Source organism: Lonchura striata, chromosome 1 (assembly GCF_050655825.1).
Source record: "Lonchura striata isolate lonStrDom1 chromosome 1, ASM5065582v1, whole genome shotgun sequence".
Classification (NCBI taxonomy): Eukaryota; Metazoa; Chordata; class Aves; order Passeriformes; family Estrildidae; genus Lonchura; species Lonchura striata.
Window position 1 is genome coordinate 67,914,193 of NC_140703.1, and position 21,346 is coordinate 67,935,538.

The 21,346-nt window shown below is 33.2% G+C and overlaps 1 protein-coding gene across 17 annotated transcripts in view; it reads right to left on the minus strand.

Moving 5' to 3' along the window:
- The window catches only part of NBEA (neurobeachin), a 450,877-nt gene that overhangs the window by 227,646 nt on the left and 201,885 nt on the right, over window positions 1–21,346 (minus strand). For all 17 annotated transcript variants that reach the window (XM_085579109.1, XM_085579166.1, XM_085579149.1 and 14 more), the window contains 2 exons: window positions 15,957–16,018; window positions 3,670–3,734 (listed from right to left, as the gene is read on the minus strand). In XM_085579109.1, coding sequence (XP_085435235.1) covers window positions 3,670–3,734; window positions 15,957–16,018 — 127 coding nt within the window. The remainder of the gene's footprint in view (window positions 1–3,669; window positions 3,735–15,956; window positions 16,019–21,346) is intronic.

A 21,346-nucleotide genomic window follows, 5' to 3' on the forward strand; every position in this document is an offset into this window, starting at 1 on the left:
CCTACTAATGAAGCTCTTGTTATCCTTGTTATCTCTTCCAAGTTTCATTTCCAGCTGACTGCTGGCCTTCCTGACAATATTTCTCACGTGCTCACACTTCTAAATTCCTCCTTTCTAGCCAGCTTCCAGTCCCACCTCCTATGTACTCTTTTTGCATCAGAGTTCTATAATTTATTTTCCTGGCTGAACCACTCTCTTGCTACATATACATTTTCTCCTGTTCCTGCACTTGGATAATTCTGTACTTAAAAATCTGACACCTTTTAGAACTACCTTGAAGGAATACATTTACCTCCCATGGGATCTGATTGACCTGCTCCTGAATTGACTAAAATTTGTATTCCTGCTACTCTCAATCCTCACTTCCCTCGGGGCCTTGAACATCACTGTTTCATGGCAAGTACAGCCAAAGGTGCCATTAATTAATCACATTCAAAAATAATTCTTGCCTACTGGTAAACAGCAGATCCTGCTGTGTGTCAGTCTCATCTGTCTCATCATGTCATCCCCAGTCTTCAGTCATTGTCTTCCCTACATGCATGCCACCTTGTTGCACTTCCAGAGGTTGTCAGGAAGGTTAAAGACCCTCATGGATAGCTAGGATTTGTGATCCAGACACTTCAAGGTATTTAGAGAATGCTTCTTCCTTTCCCTCACTCTGAATGAGTAGTCTGTAATACCACTGTGACTCTCCTTTCATTTTGTCCTACATGCTATCAACTAGACTATCTTCCATCCCACTGAAGAGCTTCAAAAATCTGAACTGCTTCTTCTCAGTGAAGGAAATTCTATCTCCTTGCTTTCTCTGGCTACCTTTTCCAAGGAAACTGCCTATTGTAACACTTCTGCCATGCAGTGCAGGCTGTCCCACCAAATCTTATTCATTCCTCCCAATGACATCATAGTTTTGTGATTTCATGTGGAGTAATTTCTACTCCTAGTTGCCCAAGGTGTATGCCTTTGTATACATATTTACTTGAGGTGGGTGCTCTTATCCCTTCTTTTTGTCATCAAGCAGCCATTTTCTTTTGCCCTCATCCATCACTACTCGACTTAAATGTGGGCCATTGTCTCCCTCACATATCATGCCTAGAATTCTTTCCATGTCTCCTTTCACAGCCAACATTGTAGATGCATCCAGCTCTAAAATTATGAAGTCTGCTTATGTGTACACCCCAATGTAAATCTGAAATCCTAATTAAGCTGCTGTTAGTGAAGCTCTTGACATGTGTGATTCCCTCAACATCACTCATTCATAGCAGGAGACTGATTACATAGAAGCATAAAGTTCAAGATTGGAACCAGGATGTCACTAAATCTTTCAGGTGCATTACATACCTTGAAAGAATTAATTTAAATCTGTAGTCAGATCTCTTGTTACACTAAAAGTTGTTACAACAGTTCTATTTTTAGAAAACTGTGTTTTAGAAACCAGTGTTTCTGTATTGAATTCCAAAAATATGTTATCCAGATCTTCCAAAAAAAAAAAAAGCATTATCTATACCGAAAGACCACAGAAACAATAAATCAACCAATTTAAAATGAAAATGCAGTTTGTTAAAGTAACAGGAATATAGTTGTAATTATTTAAACTACACCTGTACTGAAATATTTTGTTAAAGAACATTTCTAATACATTCAAAGATCCAAAAGGTACTTAAACTATTTCAAGAAGAAATAACAAAAGTTAGGTACTCAGAAAATCACCTTATAGCATCCATATCTGAAAATATAGATGTTTAGCTGAACATATTAAAACTGTGGACTTTCACATTAAATCTAAATATTTTCATCCACATTCAAAAAAAATAATATTTATCAAAACTTTTGATTTATTTCCCAGGTCTCAAAATCTTACCCAGAAAGTCCTTCAAAATATTCTTAAGTCTTCGTTTTGCTTTCAATAATTTAAAATTCAATCATTATTGCGCAGTGATTATATGCAATTTTACATCCCATTAACCCTGCTTTGTTTTAATTATAAAGATCCTTTGTTAGATTCCTTTAAATGATCCAGTTTATAATTTCAGGTTATCCTAGGGAGCACTTTAATTCAGCTGCACATTCATCAACTGTTTATGTCCTGTTAATTGTTGACAACTGCACAATTGCATTCTCTAGCTATGATTGATGAATTGCATTCACAAGTTTAGCTATTAAGCAGAATAAATATTTATAACAATTCTCAGTTAAAGGATTGTTATCTTTGTCCCCAAAAGGGGAAATTAAAAACAAACAGGCTGATTGCACAGAAGAGCATTCCAGTAACACACACAGTTACTCTAAAACACCTCTCTGAGGAAACTATAGGGAGGAACTGTCCAAGGGCAGTTTGATTAGACATTCCTATGACTCGATTTAAGGAGTGATTTTAAAATTATACTTATTTTTGTAAAGTCATTGTTAGAGGGGATTAGAAGGTTCACTGGTATCTTAAAACCTGACTGCTAAATAAAAATATGCATATAAAAATATGCAGATAAAGGATTTGCTCAGAATGTTCATTTTATCAATAGTGAGCATGCAATAATATCTGACCTCAATATCCTGGCTGAGTAAATAAAAAATGTCCAAATGGTATTGCATATTATTATGTAAGAACATAAGCTTACTATAAATATTGAGCCTGTTGCCAGGTAATATTTCTTGTACAATGTACAGCATATGACCTACTCAGGTGAGCCCTATCATGGAGTAAAAAACTCATATTTGCACTTCATAGCAAGAAGAATTTCCAATAGGGTGGCTTACATTTCCTACTGCTGTATAGCACTATAACTTCAGTGTGCACAGGGAATCCAGGAGGATTTGTACCAGCCAAATACTGGGTAATAACACACTCCTTTTCTTTTTGATACTCCTACCCCTGCATTTCTATACTCTGACATTTTCTAAATTTATTTTCAAACAAATGTGTGATTTAAACACCGAAATATCAGCTAGACAAAAAATATCCTACAAAGAGAAGATTTGATACTTCATTTGGCAGTGAGATATCACTGGTGAAAATAAGAAATCACACATAAAATGACAATATCTCTTTTTTGTTTGTCTTGGGTTCTCTCCTACAAGAAGGGCCAAAGAGTCTCCCTTTGCTTCCCAGCTTGCTGGCTGGAAGTACTGAGAAACAATGCACAGAGTAGAACACATAGAATTAAAATTATTTTAGGACTGATAAAAAAATTCATTAAAAATTTCAAAATCAAGGAAGCTCATATAAACATAATGTCATGTGTGGTTTACAGGACTCAAATTGGCTGGAAATTCTAGATAAAACAGTAATGAAATTACAGTATAGAGAAGTATGTCTGTAAAATGAATGCTGTGCTCCTAAAACAGATGGAGCAGCAGATGGTTTTACAGATTGGGCTCCCTGGACTGTCTGGGTAAAACAACCTTGCTGCTCTGGAGAATGGTGGTTCAATTCTCAAATAACCCTAAACTTATATATGGCTCAAGGGAATTCTATTTCCTTCTGTCAATAAACAAAATTTTCAAAATTTACACACTTCAAAATTAAATATTTACTATATAAAGTATCTATACAATAAAACTCTTAATTAACATGGCTTTTTCAGAATCTTTCTGGAACAGATGGTGAGGAAGTATTATCACCCAATGGAATAAATGCAAAATGACTACTTGTTCAAAAGCTTTAAAATTCATTACCTTCCTTCATTGATGAGCTCAATAAATGCAAGTCCTGCATTCTTCTGAATAGAATTTTGCCATTCCTAAGAAGATAAAACATAACATGATCAAAACCCAAGGATTTTAAACCATATTTTTGAAGCTGACCCTGGTGACTTTCTAAGGAGATTGAATTTAGGCAGAACTTCTTAATTCCCCCCAACACTCCCCCCCTCATCAAAAGAATGATGTGATAATTTAGAAACTATAATTAATTCAGATTTTCTTATAAATTTCAGATGGTCATGTCTTCTTTTTCACCCTTAAGCAAGCTTTAGTTTCCCCTTGTCCAGAGAATAAGAAAAAACATCTTGTTTCTGCAGTTCATGCAGTCACCCAATGAACATTAGTGCAGCAAAGTACCTTCATGTTGCTTCACTGCTACACCTTGTACATTTTATTATAAAGGACAGGCAATAATCTGTGTAAAATCCATCCTCATAGAGTTCAATTTTTACTTCTTTCTGATTATAAATGAAAACAAACCCAATCCAAGAAAACAAACTAATTTTTTAAAATTGTTTTACTGTTACTATGGATTTCCAAGATGACATTTCAAACTAATCTAAACCACCTGATATTAAATTTATCAGGATTTTACTTCATATACTGCTAAGTTAAAGCGAAGTTTCACAATGCATCACAAATAGCTTTTGTCATAAAAACTACTGCTTCTCTCACATCAAGAATTCTGATACTTGAGATGAAAAAGGGTTGATCTCTCTTTCCAGCAAGTAAAGATTACATTCTTTTGCAATAATTCCTTAAAAATTTTCATTAAAAGCAATAAAAACTTCCTCTGCATTATAATGAAAAACAAAACCAGTACATTAGCTGGATTAAAGAGAGATTTCCTAGACTAAGACTATATGCTGTCAATGGGTAGAGAGTTACAATTACGGAACTATTCCTTTAATAAATTAATTTTTTTTCCAACAGTTAAAAATCAGGCCAAAATTCACAATTCTTGTTCCCTAATGTGGGTGAAAAAAGATAGCTTTGCATAGATAAGGAAAATTTCTCAAAGAACAGCTGTGCAATCTAGTCACTAATCAGCAAAGTGCTTCATACTGATTATACAAATTTACAGATTTGACCAAGTCATGCATCTTAGAAAAAACCCAACAACAACAATCTAATACTCATGATTGGTTTTATAAAAGGCAAGCTACTAAAATACTCCAAAAATTAACATTTTCTTGACCCGTGGCTCAGAAGATAACTCCTGGTTAGGGAAGACAGAGTATCAGCGTCCAAGCCTCTAGTTTATGAGCTAAAAAACCATTGTTACAGGTCCTTTCTTCAGTGTTGTTGATTTTGTTATTTTTAAAATCCAAGCTAATGATGAACCTAATGATATCACTTTTGGAAGTAGTTAAATCATCTGTGTAGAGTAGAAAATCACTCTGAGAAACTAAGAGTGAAAGAAGTCAATTACCTGAACACAGGCATCTTGAGAATTTTAGGAAACAAAAGTCTGTGTTGGAGATACTATTCAAAGTATAGCTTTTGTTTTTTTTTTTTTTTTTTTTTTTTTTTTTTTTTTTTACCAGAGCCTTTTACTGTACACTATAAAATCCACTATCAGTATTTTCTTTGGAGATGTTTTTGTGCACCACAGTTGCTATGACTTTGCAGTCAGGAAAGAAGTTGAAAAGAGAGAAGAGAAAGGAATAAAGCCTTCCTAAGACAGGTTAAAGCAAACAAGGCAATAATATTTTTAAAAAGAAACAGAGGGTCTATCTGTATCTGAAAAAGCCCAAGAGATTCTTGCAAGTATTTTGTGAGGTCTTCCTGCTCAGTGCAAACGTCTCAGATTCTGTAGAACATCCAAAATGGCTAACTGGATTTTATGTGAGATATCTTAAATTGCCTAAAAAGCCACTAAAAACGTCATTGATATGGAAGCAAACAAATAACTTCTTATATCTCCATAGGTGGAAAATCTCAACAATTTATCTGAAGTAATTATTAATGAAAAAAAATGTTTGAAGCTTTCTCAACTATCTACACAAAACTAGTGAAAAACAATGATACAGAACCTAGAAAGAAACTATGATTCATGGTTCATGCACTGTTGCACTACAAAGTAGCTACTACAGGATTTATTAAAGACTCTCAACCCTCCATTAATCCACAAATAAGGGAATAATCATTACTGCCAAAATTTTCTATCACTTTAAGGCATAATTTAACAAACAGATTCATGTTCCTGAGATATATGTGAAGAAGCACCTGGTTTTATTTTTTTTTCCATTTTGTTTTTAAAAGATGCAAAAAATAGATTGAAAATATAATTTTTCAGTGCCAGCACTAGAGTTGCCTTTGCAATGACCATTCAAGTCATTGCATGTATTTTAAGAACTGGATTAAGACGTGGAACAATTTTGTTTATATTCTCTTGGATTACAAAGTAATCTTTCTCTACTCCAACATGCAAGAAAATGAGAAAAAAACACCAAATGAAATGGATGCAGGGACAGTAGTTGGAAGATTTAGGCTACAGTCAAGTGGAATCACAGCATAGTCATGTGGTTATTAGCAGCTAAGTGCTTCAATGACTAGACTACATCTCATGTGGTTTGGTGTAGCTCATATTATGAATCTTCTGAGCCTTTGAGCAAGAGCTTGAAGCCTTTTCTGTGCCTCAAAAATGATGGTGGTGACTATGTGCTGAAGTAAAAAGAGCCTTTGACAAAATCATGTATGAGACAACTACCTCCATACAAGAATGCATGGATCTTTCTTCCCTTGGGGATCCTACTTGGTAGGGCAGTGAGGATGACTCAACAAAGTGTGGTGTAGAAGACTCAGAGGCTGTCTAGCACTGACAGTGTTCAAGAATGAAGACACCATTTCTTTGTACTAAAAATAGAACAAAAATTTAGTTTTTAACTTTATTGATAAATAAATGAAAAGAATTGTCTTTGTGCATAATCACTAAACATGACATTAGACATTCAGTTCAATTACTTCTGGTATGGCTTTGTTGTAAATGAATATTATGCAAAATTCCATTAAATTCTAGTAATAAAAATGTACTAAATTATTAGGATAATGGAAATTGACGCATTCCTTAACTTCTTCTCCAAATCTATTCTGTCATTGCTTGACAAGTGTCAATGCATAAAGAATGCATCAGTATCATCTCCTTGAAAGAAAGTTCAAACTGAAACTTTTTATGAAACTCCATGCAGAGGACAGGCGATGAATAACACAATACAAATACTGCTTGAAATTCAGTTGTTTTCCTATAACTGTCTGATATCATTACAATATTTACTTTTTAGTATATTTTACAAGTTCTATTTCTTGAAAATTCTCCAATCTCCAGTACACACACAAAAAAAAAGAAAGAAAAAAGAAAAAAACAGTCCAGGCATCTTAAATTGATAGTGGAAAATTTGCACTGGAGAAAAGTAGTGTAGGGGTCAAAAAGGAAAAACTAGACTTGGTATGTTAAGAACTTATTTTAGTTTATATTTCTTTCCAAATAATATTTTGCTTACAATTTTTAAAATTTTTATTCATGATGTCTAGAACATATCTTAAAAAAAAATCTTGTGTTAATGTAGTATAGTTATTAAAAAAATGAATTGTGATTCTCAGAGTTCTCTCACCCTTTCCACTCTCTGCAAGGAAGTATAAATTTGTGTCAAAAATGTCAAGTATCTCAAAGGAGTGCAGTTACTGAAACAGAAAGATACCTGGCATAGTAATAATCTTACAATTCTCCTTGAACTACAGGTGCTACTGTGTCAATTGTATCTTCATTGGACTTTTCTTTTCTCCATGTCTTAAATTAATTGAGGTAATTTTTTTTTTTGTTATCCTGAACATTTAGTGAATTTTCTCGTCTAAGACGCTGATAACTCCATCGATACCTCAATTCTTTGATCACTACATTGTAATTAAAACTTATAGAGACAGATGAAAATCTATTATACCAACTTTCTACTTTCTAGACCCTTAAATATATTTGGTGGAAAATTTTGTATGGAGCTGAACAGGTGATAGCTTTCATCTGGAGAAGGAAATGGAAACTATAAAAATGTGTTTGCAATTCGCAACATGCATGTAATTTAGCTAGGGTTTGAATTCCATGTTGTGGAGTTACCTCCTAAAATCACCAATAACTTCCTATCCAAAAATCACCAATAACTTGCTTTACTTCATTTAGGAGGAAATATTCAAAAGAAATGTTACATGATGTACAAAATGTTTTGTGGTTTTTTTATGGCAGAAAACCGTGTCCATTAAAAGCAGGTAAAAACAGGAAAGCTGATTTCAAGACACAGTCTCATAAATTTTTGAGATGATTATACTGCTTTTAAGTTCACAGAATTTTCCCTTCCAGTCCTAGAAGAATTTACCTAAAGATATTGGAGTCTGAAAACCTTGCATTATTGTTTGGAATGAAAATCAGATCTAAGAATTCCAGTAACACTGCCTGTGTACTTCTCTCATACTCACATATATACTGCTGATAGAGGATAAAAAAAATGTATTCTTGGTCTACTATTTCAATAAATTTGGGATCAATTTTAGGCTTTTGTAATTGGTCATCCATTTTAAAAGTGTCTATTTCCCACAATAAGCAAGCTGCAGAATGACTGACGACATCCTCCTGCAAGGAAATTCTGCAAGTTTTGGAATACTCCTGGTCTCTGGCCAAATCCCAGAAAGGAAAAGAATGTGAAACTTTCATAACACTATTTGCATGAATATGAATTTAATAAAACAAAGGTAATAGAAAGTTTTAGATTATGGTTTTACAAGACTACAGCCTCTATTCTCTTGACTTTAAATAATATGTTAATTTTTCGCTTTCTTGGAAACACACAGACCCATTGCCCTTCTGGTCACCTGTGGTAATTGCCCAATTTATCTTGAAAATGAAGTCAAACATTCCCAGAGGAACAGTTCATAGGTATAGTGGAAGAAAAAAAAAAAACAAAACAAAAAAACCCTACAATTACAAAAACATTTATATTATTCAAACACTAGGGAAATGGCCAAATTTATTTAGAAAATTAACCTTCATGATCTTGTAGAAATTCTGCATAGCTTCTAATACAGGCAGAATATATGTGCAACAAGATACACATTGCTCCATGATTTCTAGAGCTCGCCTCCTGACTGGAAAAATACTTTTTTTTCAATTAAGAGATGCTAAAATTATTATAAACAATATATACGCTGTGTATGGCAATTTATCCTAAATGCTTGTCCATTTTTTACTCAACCACTCTTTGATGATAGAGATGGATAACTAATTTGAAGTCTTCCCAAAATAAATGAATGAATAAATAAAGAAATCTTTGTATGTACAAAAAGTACTCTTCATATTGTCTCCATTATAGGGAACCCACCAAAAGCTATATTTATTATTTATGATGGGCTCTAGTAATGAGCTTTGCATCCTTTCTCAGCCCTTGAAGAAATACCAACTCACTCTGACTTTCTATGTATTTCCTCCAGGTCTCAGATCCTTCTCAATTGTGTAAACAGCTTTATAGAGAAGTCAGGGGAAGACACCTTGCCATATTAAATACAGAGGCTGATTTTTACACTTTACTGATTCTGCCTGTCTTGCCATGAATCCAGAAGTTGTTCAGATCAGCATCTCACTGGTGTGTATTCGTTAATATTTTTTGACAAAAGTACTCTGAAATGGACAGGCAAGAAAAAGGGCCAGAAGTCCCTTGATAACTCTGGTATAAGATAAAAAAGAAAACATCTTGCTTATTACTAAAAGCAAAACACAGAATTAGTTTTCCAAATGTATGGGAATCTGTACAGACACCTCACAAAATGATAAGAAAGTAAAATCACTCAACAAGTAGGAAAGAATATACTAACAGTTTCCATTTGAAAGTTAGATTATCAGAAGCAGATTATTAAGAGATGAAGACAGATTGGGCTGGAAGACATTTTACATATGGACAGTCCAAGAAAATCCTCTGATACCCCTTTAGTGTATATTAAAAAAAGAAAAGGTAATAAAAAACTATCAGCTTTTGGAAAATAGTTTTCTACATAATTTACCAGGATTTCTGGTTTGACAAGGTGAAAAATGCTGAGGGAGGAAAAAAATCAAAAAAATAACCAGAAAAATCTCTCTTCCCCAGAAAACCACTTAATTTTAGAGAAAAAATACAACAAACAGATAAAAAGAAAATTTTTTGGCTTCTCCTGTAGCTTGTATTAGAGTTCATTTAGGAAATTACACTAAGTGTATAACAATCTATTTGTGGACAGGCCATGTGGTGCATTACGAGGAGCCCAAAATCAACATTAGAACCTAAGTATGTGCTTAAGCTGTACCATATTTGTACTGCATAAAGACACAGATGAAATATTCCTTTCCTTTTGATGGACCTTTATGTAGTATAAATAGGATGAGAATATTTTAGAAAGTACTCACTTCACCTACAAAGATTTTGGTTATTGAACTTAAATTTGAGCCTGTGGTAAAATGTGAAGATACAAAGCCTTATTTTGGAGCAACATTGCTGAATATTTCATACACATTTCTAGTGGCTTGTCCAACATATGAAAATTTGTTTTTTTCATTTATATTCACTTCCATCAAACAGCAAAATTCCTTTTTTGTGTCTTGACTCTCAGAGACAGACTGTCTTTCCTAGAGCCCCAGACACTGATCTGCAACCTGCTATAAGCTATTGGTTTTATGGCTACCTTAGAAGCACAATTAGTTAAAAATAACTTTTTTACTCAGGGTTCATTTGTGGTTTGATGTGGTTGTTTCCACCACTATGTATCCTAATGAAAGGGATCAGTACTAACATGGAGCTAGGCATGGAGAAGATATGGATACATCTGGAAGTGTGATCTTGGCCAGAGACAAGCCTAAAGTGACCACTAAAACTGTAGCCTAAGAGTGTGATTCCATTAGATGCAGAGATCTGAATTACAGCTTGCTGCCATGAAAACACGAGTTGTGTTTTCTCTTTTCTCCTCTGTGCTCCCAATTTTTCAATCCTGAATCCTTTTCTCTGAGTAGCTCTGGTGGCTGCTCAGAGAAGGCACAACAAGGCTCTTAGCTAAAGAACCACTAAACCAGGGAACAAATGTCTGAGTAGTTTTCACCTGTGAGTTAGTCTTGTAGATATCAGAACTGGTACGAAAGTGCTGTTAGCAGAGAAGAAGCTGCAGGATGGAAGTAGTGTAGCAGATACAGAACTTTGTTAGCATAAATGTTTGAAAGATATGCTGGAAAAAAGGACTATTGAAACAACGAGTTTTTGTATGTTTGCACATGTGTTTCTATGCATCATTCCCCCCTGTAAAATCAAATTTCAATTCAGATTTTTGCAGTTATATTATATGCAGAGTTGTCTCCTATTTGCACTAGTACGAAAAAAGACACAGTGGATAATGCAACAGAACAAATACGAAAACACAAGCAAAGGTAAAACACCCAACTTGTTTCATGATAAGGAAAAGAGATTTAAAAAATTTTATCTTCATAGAAATTTGTATAACCAACCCTAATTTCATCACTGAAGTTATATCAAACTTAATTTCCTAAATAGATTAAGTTACAGGGTTTTTTTTCCCTTAGATTTAAGGGAAGCAGCTATTATTTAACTTATCTTCAGCCTTTCCCATTGCAATTGGTGTCAAAAAGACAAATAGCAAACAATTCTGTAACTGTTCTGCTGTCACAGTTACTCTGAAAAGACTATCACTTACTTAACAAAAATTATAGACTATGAGAACCCTAGGTATACCTCTGGAGGGAGATCAAGAAGTATAATTAGAGTTGAATCTAATATTAGCAACAAGAGCAAACAGACAAGAAATATTACAAAAAAGAAAATTCTATAATGAAAAGTAAAAGGTTTCTGCACAGCAGAGCTAGACAATTCCCCCTTAAACTCTCATGCAAAGCCATGAATACAGTATATTTAGTATCAAGAATTGTGCACTGTGCTTCTACTATATGAATTGCATATTTCAAGGCTTTTTCTGGTCAGTGGGACCAGAAAAATATTTTTTTTCCCTTTTTTTCCTTTTTTTTCCCTTGATTTCTGTGTTGATCAATTGCCAGTTTCTAAAGAGCTATCCCATACTTTGAAGCAGAAGATACATCTAGATGTGCTAGTGTCTACTGAAATCCCTGCAGTGCCTGGTTGATGGGGCTTTCTTTATTCTCAGAGATACAAAAACTATCAAATTTCCTCTCTGAGGATTCCCTTTGAATTTACACCAGCCAGGCACATCTTTGGGGTATTTTTAAAATTTGTTAATTGTTTTTTACATCTCTCTGTGGAGTGGGACAAATTTCTTGATAATGTTCTGAATTTTTTCTGCCACTTAGGATTATAAGGCATTTATCCTTATAATAATTATATTTTTAAACAGACTGAGTAACAAGATGTCTTAAAAAATAAACCAGTATTTTCTTTTTAAGAAAATTATTTTCTCTTGTAAATAGATGAGATACAGAAAATACAAGTGGCATGAGAGAAAACTCCTTTGGGACACAACTACTCAATTTCTTCAGAAGCTGTCTCCCCAAAGAGAGGAATCTGCAAAAGATCTGGAAGTAATTAGAAACTATTGTAGTGTTTTGGTTAGGAAAAAAAAAAAAGAAAAAATAATATTAAAAAAAGTAATTGAAATCTAAATCTGATGTAAGAAGGAACTACACTGTAAAAATTGATGCATTTTTCTAATACTGCATGGCTTATTGAAGAAATCTGCCACTCCAACAGCAACACAGCTGTGAACATGCTCAACTGGGCTGAGGGAACAAAGACCAGCTAATCAAGCACAGATATTGTCAAACATAACACATCTTCATCCATTTTATGTTAAAACAGACTAATTTCAAATAGAAAGGCCTATCTTAGGAAAAGTGAAAATCATTATATGTTTATTCTCAATTATTTAGAAAATTTTTTCAAGTGCTTGGATGTGTGATTATGGTTTATATAAGAAATACAGAAATTAAAACCTTCAAATTAAGCTAAATTTTAATCTAGTGCAGTAGGTGTTACTAGGAAAAGAATATAATACAATTACAGTACAAGAAAGATTCTGAAAACACAGACTAGTGCTTTTTGCTCTTCCCCAAATCTACAAATGATATAACATCCATACAGGAGTTCCTTTAAAACTTAAAATGTATTTTTCACAGAAACTCCAAATTCCTTTGGGGGAAAGGCTTGATTGCATACTCCTCAGAGCCTAAAAGGCTGCCCATATGAACTGAATTATCCATGACATGTACCTTCAGACATTTGTAATGTGATATTTCATGTAAATTTAGACCATACCTAGAATGTGAGCCTCTGGCAATGTTGATTTTATTCAGGAGCTCAGATAAGAAAAAAAATTCTGACATCCTTGCTAATCTGTAGTCGTTAACATGGAATTTCCAACATAAAAAGCATAAAAGCATCTAATTTGCTGTAGCAAATGAAAGGAAAACAAACTTTGCATTTCCCTTTCCTTTTCAATGTCTAAAGTTACCCTGTTCTGTGCAAACAAAATTGTACTTTTCAAAGATTTTTATTATCACCATCTATCTTTTGAGTGACACTTTTCAAACTTCCCCACATAATCTGGAAAATGTCATTCAATTTAAATATGAAGGATTTACCCATGCTAGGAAGAAAAGCCCTATTTACACAGGAATTATTAAAAATGCACTAGTTATATACTTTAGGCAGAGCTATATACTTTATGCAGCCTTTCCAGTTCACATTGCTTAATTTGTCATAAGAAAAAACTCATGTAGTCTATCTCTTCTTTATATAGAGATGAGGTATCCTCATTTGCCATGGACATCTCCTATGATCCTAAATTCAAGCTCTGCAAATACTAGACTGGATTATGATATTTGGCTGTTATTTTCTTCTAGTTAGTTTATGTATTAGTATTTAGCATATAATAGCAATTATCTCGGATTTTTTTGACAGATAGTTTTAAAATGTAAATAATAAATAAAAAAAAAAATCTTCCCTGTTGATGAATAGAAATACAGACTGGTCCATTTACTCCTATAGGACAAACCACTATATTCTGTGGAAATGCTACTGTTCAGAAGAATATTCCAGAGGTCAGGAAGGTGAGGGGAGGAGACTGCAATTTGCACCACTACAGCCCCCTGTTGACCAGTTCCTGTAGAAATAATTACTATGACTCCCCCAACAAACACTACAGACTTAGCTCCTGAAGTATTTCCTAATAAATGGACATCCAGAGACAAAATCTTCCTTATTTAGAAGACAAGAAAACAACCCTGAAGTATCAGACAATGTATAAAAATGAAAAGCTTGAAATTTCCCCAAGTAATTAGGTAGATGGAAAAGAGTTCTTCCAAGCAAACAGTGAAGAAAATAAATAAATATTTGAATCTTCAAAATGATTAGGCTCTTCCCATTACTCTAGGTATAAAATGAACTTTATTTTTGAAATACTTTGAAATAAACCCCAACATATATGGTAGTCATAAAAACAACAAATTGATTTTTGCTGCATTTGTTACACAGCTTTACTGAGATGTCTAAAGAAAGAGCATTGGAGAAAGAGCTTAAATTTCTCTCTCTTCCTTTCAATCAATATTTGAGGCAAAGTTTCATCTCTAGGGCCCTTAATGGCAGGAATTCCTGGAGCCAGCAAATGAGTAATGTTAAACCTATGATTAGATGATGAGGCCATCAAAGACACTAGACCCTAATGTTACATTCCACTTTATTCTTGAGAACTGCAGTAAAACTGAAGGCTAGGAAAGAAAGGACTGTAAGTTATTTTTTCCCTTGAAAAAATGTTTCAAGAGCTGTTAAAAATAAAAGAAAAAAGTTGTATGACATGAACACTGAGCTCAAAAGCCTTAATGGATCTTTTGGAATTTTTTTGGAACCCAAGACTTCACCATTAGGTAACAAATTTTTCAAGTACCCTGCTAGAGAAGGTTTGAAGTTGAAATCCCACTGAGGATTCCTGCCAGGGATATATTTTTCTTTTACTTTTCCCTAACTGATATCCCTCTAAAAGAGGAAGAAATATAAGGAAGAGGAAAAAAAATACAAAGGAAAACAAGATTTAATGATTTCCTTATGACACAAGCTTGAAGAAATGCAACCTACAGACAGGCAAGGTAAGTTGGAACACTCTCCCCCAAATCTACTTGTAAATGTTTATTATTTTCAGACAGATTTCTCAAAAGTAGATTTTAATTTCAATTGTGCCTAGAAACACCTTTGTTTACAATTTGTTTTTAGTGTATGCTGTCAATGTGCAGTAGTGAATGCTTAAGAAAACATGCAAAGAAGTAATTTTCTTTGATAATTATATAATAAGTTAACCTGGGAATTTTATTCACAAACTTGTTTTGAGTTGAACTGGTATTATAGTTCTGTGGGGAACCCGGTTAATGAAATGTTCTTATAAGTTTTTAGAGAAGTATAAAAACTTGCAAGGTTATTTGAATCTGTTGGGAAACCAGTTTTCTTACATCCTACAAAGTGAACAATGTTCTAAAATGTTTGCTGTTAACTTCTTATTGGCAGTTTAAAGTAAAAGGATATATACACAATATTAGCCAATAACACTTCTATCAAAACAAATAATATGAAAATTGAGATATAAATAATACAAACAATATAAGAAACTAGTTTAGCTTTCAATATTTTATTTTTGAAAGCATTTCAAAACATTAATTAATTTTTATTCCCGAGAAACCCATTACTGCTGTGTTAAAACCCCAAAAATTAACCACAAAAATTTTATGTAGAAATGTTCTGCTTCTGCCAGTTCTTGAGGACTACTTAATCCATGTTCTGCTGCTTTTTATATACTGACAGCTACGTAAAATATTCAATGTTATGTCATGTATATCAAAAGTACTACAGTCAGCACAAAGTAATGCTTTAAAAAAATCACTAATTCAAAGATAAATTTCAACATAAAATTATGACCACAGTATCCTACTTACATAATCTACATAAGAACAGGAGGAGAGCTTATACACAGAGAAAATTAATAACATACATCCATACACTTTTAGAACAGAAATGCAAATATACCTCGTATGCCCTGTGAATACAGAAAAAGTATAGAATGAATATATATAAAAAAAAAATCTACAATTTATATATCACCAGAAGAAACTAATTTGGTTTTTCATTTGTAACAAAATGGAAGAATAAAACAAATTGCCAGACACAATTCCTTGGCTGACAGTGATTACGCAAGAAAATTAATACAATCAAAACCAGAGAATGTCTTACCTGTGAACAAAGCAGCATAACCAGTTCAACCACTGAAGTACTTGACTTCATGCAAACAAGACCTGCAATAAACAGTCAAAAATTAGTTTAAAAGATGGTGGTATTTAGATATTATAGCTCCATTGTTCCAGAAATCCATAAAATATATAAATTTATATTTTTTATAATGCAGACTAAAACAATTTTCAAGCACAATTAACTGAGAATTTCAGTTTCAAGAATATTTAAATGTTCAAAAGAATCACCTGGAATAATCTAGACCAGTTCAGGACAGAATGTCTTCTAATTATTTTTCGCATTTAGCTTAATTATTTAAATAAATAAATATCAGTACAATCCAAAACAGTTTAATGCATGATAAACATAAGTTAACAGCTTTTGAATATTAAATAATGTAAATTCATAAGAATAAAATGATCAGTTAATAACAGGTAAAGAATAAAGCCTCTGCTTAGATATAATTTTAATTTTCATCTAGTAATCGATTATCCTGTAATTGAAAGCTTGAGTATTGATGAAAGAGGCATTCATGTGAAATAATATTTTTATTAAAATCAAACCCCATAATTTTTAGTTTCTTAAAACATTTTTGTTTCTTGAAACAAACCTTGAATTATGTAGTCTGTTACTCAGACTTAAAATAATAAATACCTAGTAACATTGTCACTATTGCAAATACTCGTTTGCATCTTTGGAAATGTAAACTTACTCTCTGAGAGAAGGATGCCATATCTAAGTATTTTAAAAATTAATTGTAAGGACACTTGCAGGAAATTTAATTTCTACTGTTACCTTTACATGTGCTAGCTTCTGTTATCTAACACCATGTAGACATTAATATGATGATTTAGGGCATGGAAACACTTTGGCTGTGTTATAAAAATGATAAATTTACAAATAAGCTTACAAGTTAGGGGTAAATAGGTGGCTGGAAAGCAAGCTGATGTGCTTTAAGATGGTTTCTACAAACAGCGATTAGAGACAAAAGCACTCCTACATGATAGCATGTATATTTATTTTGGGTAGTGGATAAATACCCTTTTGTGCCCATTTTACTAACAACCCCATCCTTATTGTACAGCAACACAGAACAAGCTGTAAGAAGCCACCAGGCTTCCATTCTATCAGATACAGGGGCAGTTAATGAAATAAGAGGCAGATGTGCAAAGCTCATTTAGTGAGACTGTAATTGATCAGCTATTCTCATGCTCAAGTGCTAGAAGATCAGAAAGATTAATGAGATACTTATCACCTGCAGGCTTCTTCCACTGTTTGGAAGCTGACAAAGAAAATCCAAATGGAAGACTGAACTCTACAATTAAGCCAATGCAGGTAGGACAGACACATCAAATATTTCATAATAGAATGTTGTCTGGTTTATTACGCATTCACCTCTCATTCTGTAAAACTAAAAAAAAACCACCAAAACCAAACAAACAAAAAAAAAACAAACCCAAAACCAACATGAAAAACACAAAAATAACCCCTGTCTGTCACACACTCACTAATCATCTTTCAAAATCAGACCTCAGGTGTACTAAGACATGACTAAGGCAAAAGAATTCTCTTGGAAACCTATCCTCATGCTACAGTCTTCTAAATTTGTACATGCTCTTACTTATGATTTTACATAAAAAAAACCCAAACAAACAAGTGTATCCAGAATAAGCACCATACAGAGTTATGAAAAGGAAACCAACTAAATTACATAAAAGTGATTATGCATCAGCACTAAAATCTTTTTATCTTCACCAGGTTTTCAAAAAGAAACCTTGACATAAAATATATACTTTGAAGAGAATACATAATGAGTATTTTCTGGCTTAATTAATTAAATAAGAATGTTCTTAGAAGTTAGCATTCTTATGCTACCTGTGCAGCTTCAAACAATATGAAAAAAATTTGGAGTGTTCCTAAAATGTCACAAAGCTAGAATAAATGCTCATGATTATCATCCAGATAACAACGATGATCTAGTTCTAATAATACAAAGCTGCAGACATGAAAAAACATGACTCTGTTTGAAGGAGTCATAATTGCTTAGACCAAGATTATCTATTTACAATAAGAATTTTTATGCACTATATATGCACTCTAACTTTTTAACAACGTGATAATGATATGGGTCTAAGTGGTCATCTGACCTCAAACTGATGTCCTTTCACTATTCCTCTGGACATTACTTGAGAATGTTTATATATCACATCTAATCAACTGCAAACTTGGATGTAGCATTCCAGCACTAGAAAGGAGAATAAAATTGATTTTGTGAAATTCAGAAACAGAAAAGGATACAGAACTGACATCTGGTTAGCACATCAGCAGACCCCTCAGTTATAACCAGCTCTTTAATTGCCTGCTGATGAAACAACCCATTGGTGACACCATTAACATTTCTCATAACCATTAGTATTAAAATAGATTGCTTTCCATGTCCAAAAGCAACAAATAATTATCTTAGAGACTGTAGCACTTTTCTCATATGAAAATACAGAGAGAAATAGGAAAGTCTCATTAAAGAAGGTCACAATGTCAACATGTTTGTCTCAGTCTACTGCAGAAATTAAGTGTGCAGCTCTCTACTTATAAATTAGCAGAACTGGGAGTGGTCCAGACAGAAAATGGAGAATCTTGTGCACTTTGATGGTCAGTAAGGAAATAGAAACAGAAATACTTTCTGTTCACCTTTAAGTACTCATATCATACATTCCTTGAAGTAAAACAGAAATGTGAAACATTCATAGCAGGACCACCATTTTGTTTTATAAATTTCTTACATATCAGCCCCCTAATCCTACTTCAGGGACTCCTTTCACTCAAACCACAAGGTAAAGTCTGTGCCCTCCATTATATGCTCAATTTCCTCCATCCTAGCTGCCAAGGGCTCTATTGTGTTTTTTCCCACTTTCACTTCTTCCTGATTGAGCAGTTAGGGTTTGAAATAAATAACGATTTTTTTTCCTGATACGCAAAACACAATTAATCTTCAAAAATCTACTGTCAGAGTTGTTGTGCAGTCAATAGTGGTGAATGATAAGAACAGATCAGACCTAATGGAGGATAGATCTATTTCTGCCTTTTAGAAAAAACTGTAAGAATGCAATCTCTGGTTGCATTATGAAGATTCCACATCATCAAAATCTGCAGGAGCAAGTTTAGGAAGAACCCCAATCCCTGTCCTATTTAACTTTTCCTTCACAGACCAGAAAAAAAAGAAAATTTTATTACTCTTTCTAGATTTGTACCCTTCTGTCTTCTAGGAGTCCAAACTGTGTGAACTTTTTTTTTTTTTAGCATAGAACACGAACAAAAAAAATTTCCCACAGTGCAATCTATATCCTGACATAAAAAAAAATAAAGGAGGGGTAGAAAAGTTCTCTCCCATTTTTCAGAGAGTACAAAAGACAAACTGGTTGAGATCTCTTCATAAAACTAAAAATAGAATTTGTAGTATTAGAATCTGAATAAATACCAATTTTCCAATTGATTTTCTAAATTCCAAAAAATGTATTTTTTCTTCCTCTTTACCATTTTGCAGGGTGTGACAGAATTTTCAGCGTGTGAAAAATTTTATTAGTTTTAACATAACGAGGAAGAAAAGATAACAAGCTTGGAAAAATAATGTCTTCTCAAATTGAAGAGAGCACACAAATCTATTTTCAGTTCTCTTCCCCTTCCTTAACTCCAATGAGAAAAAGGATTTGCCACTCAAACTAAAACTGTTGTCTGCATTCTTCAGCAGCAGATAAGTTCTTATACCATCTGTATCAAATGCCATTAAGGAAGCTAATGTAATTACTAAAATACAAGTGGATATTTCCTGCATACAGCAAGGTTAAAAAGGTCACTGTTGAACTGAATGAAGTGCGCATTTTTTACATTTGCTGTTCTTTAGTTGTTTTCTTCATGGTCTATTCTCAGTCCATTAAATATAGCCATCAAAATTCAGCAAGTTGATGGCAACAATGACCACATATATGGATGCAAAAACTGGGACCATCAAGTGCATGACCTTAGCTAATCTGGAATAAATGATGTATGCCTGGCAATTATCTTGAATTGCTCTGGTTTACTTGACTTCTTTCTCAGTGTTCTTCTGTTGGCCCAAAGATATGCTAATTATGTCTTTTTGCTAGGACTTATTAATGTCTAAAAAAAGATTAATTTAAACTATACTGTTTTAGTCATGCCTGTGGCATTAATGAAGTCATGGGTTCAAAACTTCCAAATCACCATGCTGAACTAGTCAGTGTGAATTTACGTTTTGAAGAAATATAATGGAGGCTGATAAAATCAATTTAAAAAAAAAAAATCCTCATGAAATAAGATCATGGTTTTGAACTTCTTTTTATTATTATTAATACAATGTGTGTATGAGTCTAACTGAATACCACCACAATTTCATCTGGTATTTATCAAGGTTTGCCTGCATTTTCTTTCAATGATTTTACTTTGTGTCAACTTAAACCCTTATTGGAACTGGAATCAATTGTAATACTAGCAAAAACAAAACCTAAATGTTTTTATAGCTCATGTTCAACTTAGAAAAAAAGATGCAATTAACAAACCTTTACAGCCTTTAGAAATCTTTCCCTCAATTATAGCTTCTGCTTATCTGAAAAATTTCAGGTATGGCTAGGTGAAATGTTTGAGAAAGTTGAATCCATTTAACTCGGTTCACAGAGAAAAATTGTTCCTTATTACTCCTCTACAGCACATAATCAAAATTATAGGAGCTTTTTATAGTACAAGATACTTATGAAAAAATACACACATGCTATTAAATCCATTATTCTAGCAACATGTGAAAAGTGTGTTAATTGTGCCTAGAAATGAGAAAAAAAGACCTAAAACTAGACAAAAAGAAAAATCAGAAAACATTGTAATTCTTCTTTGTAACTTTTTTTGGTAAGGTAAGCTTTTTCTATTTTCTAGTTATATGGTGTTACATGTCCCTTAAACAAAATTGTATTGTTTCAAATTATTTCGAATTGTTCATAATCATTATGGGTAATTCATCCTGTGATATCTCTTCCCATAAGCCTCAGTGATTTCTGTACCATGAGACAGAGTAGGAATTTTCTACCGACAATTGCCCCTCACAAATTGGATTTTCATTTTTGATAGACTATTCCCTTATACTTTGTTCAGCATTTGTTAGGAATGGCGCAACAAAGTTTCAAGCACATTTCTCCCTGGGCACAAAAACTAAAGCACTTTTTAGCTGTGAAACTAACTAGGACAAAAATTATGGTGATGTTTTGGTTGGATATGTGAGTTTTCCTTAAAATTTACTTGTTCGTTCTAACTCTCTTTGTTCTGCCAGCAAATTCTGGCACATGATTTCTTGAAATATATTTCTAAATCTAATTTATAATCAAAGAAATAAC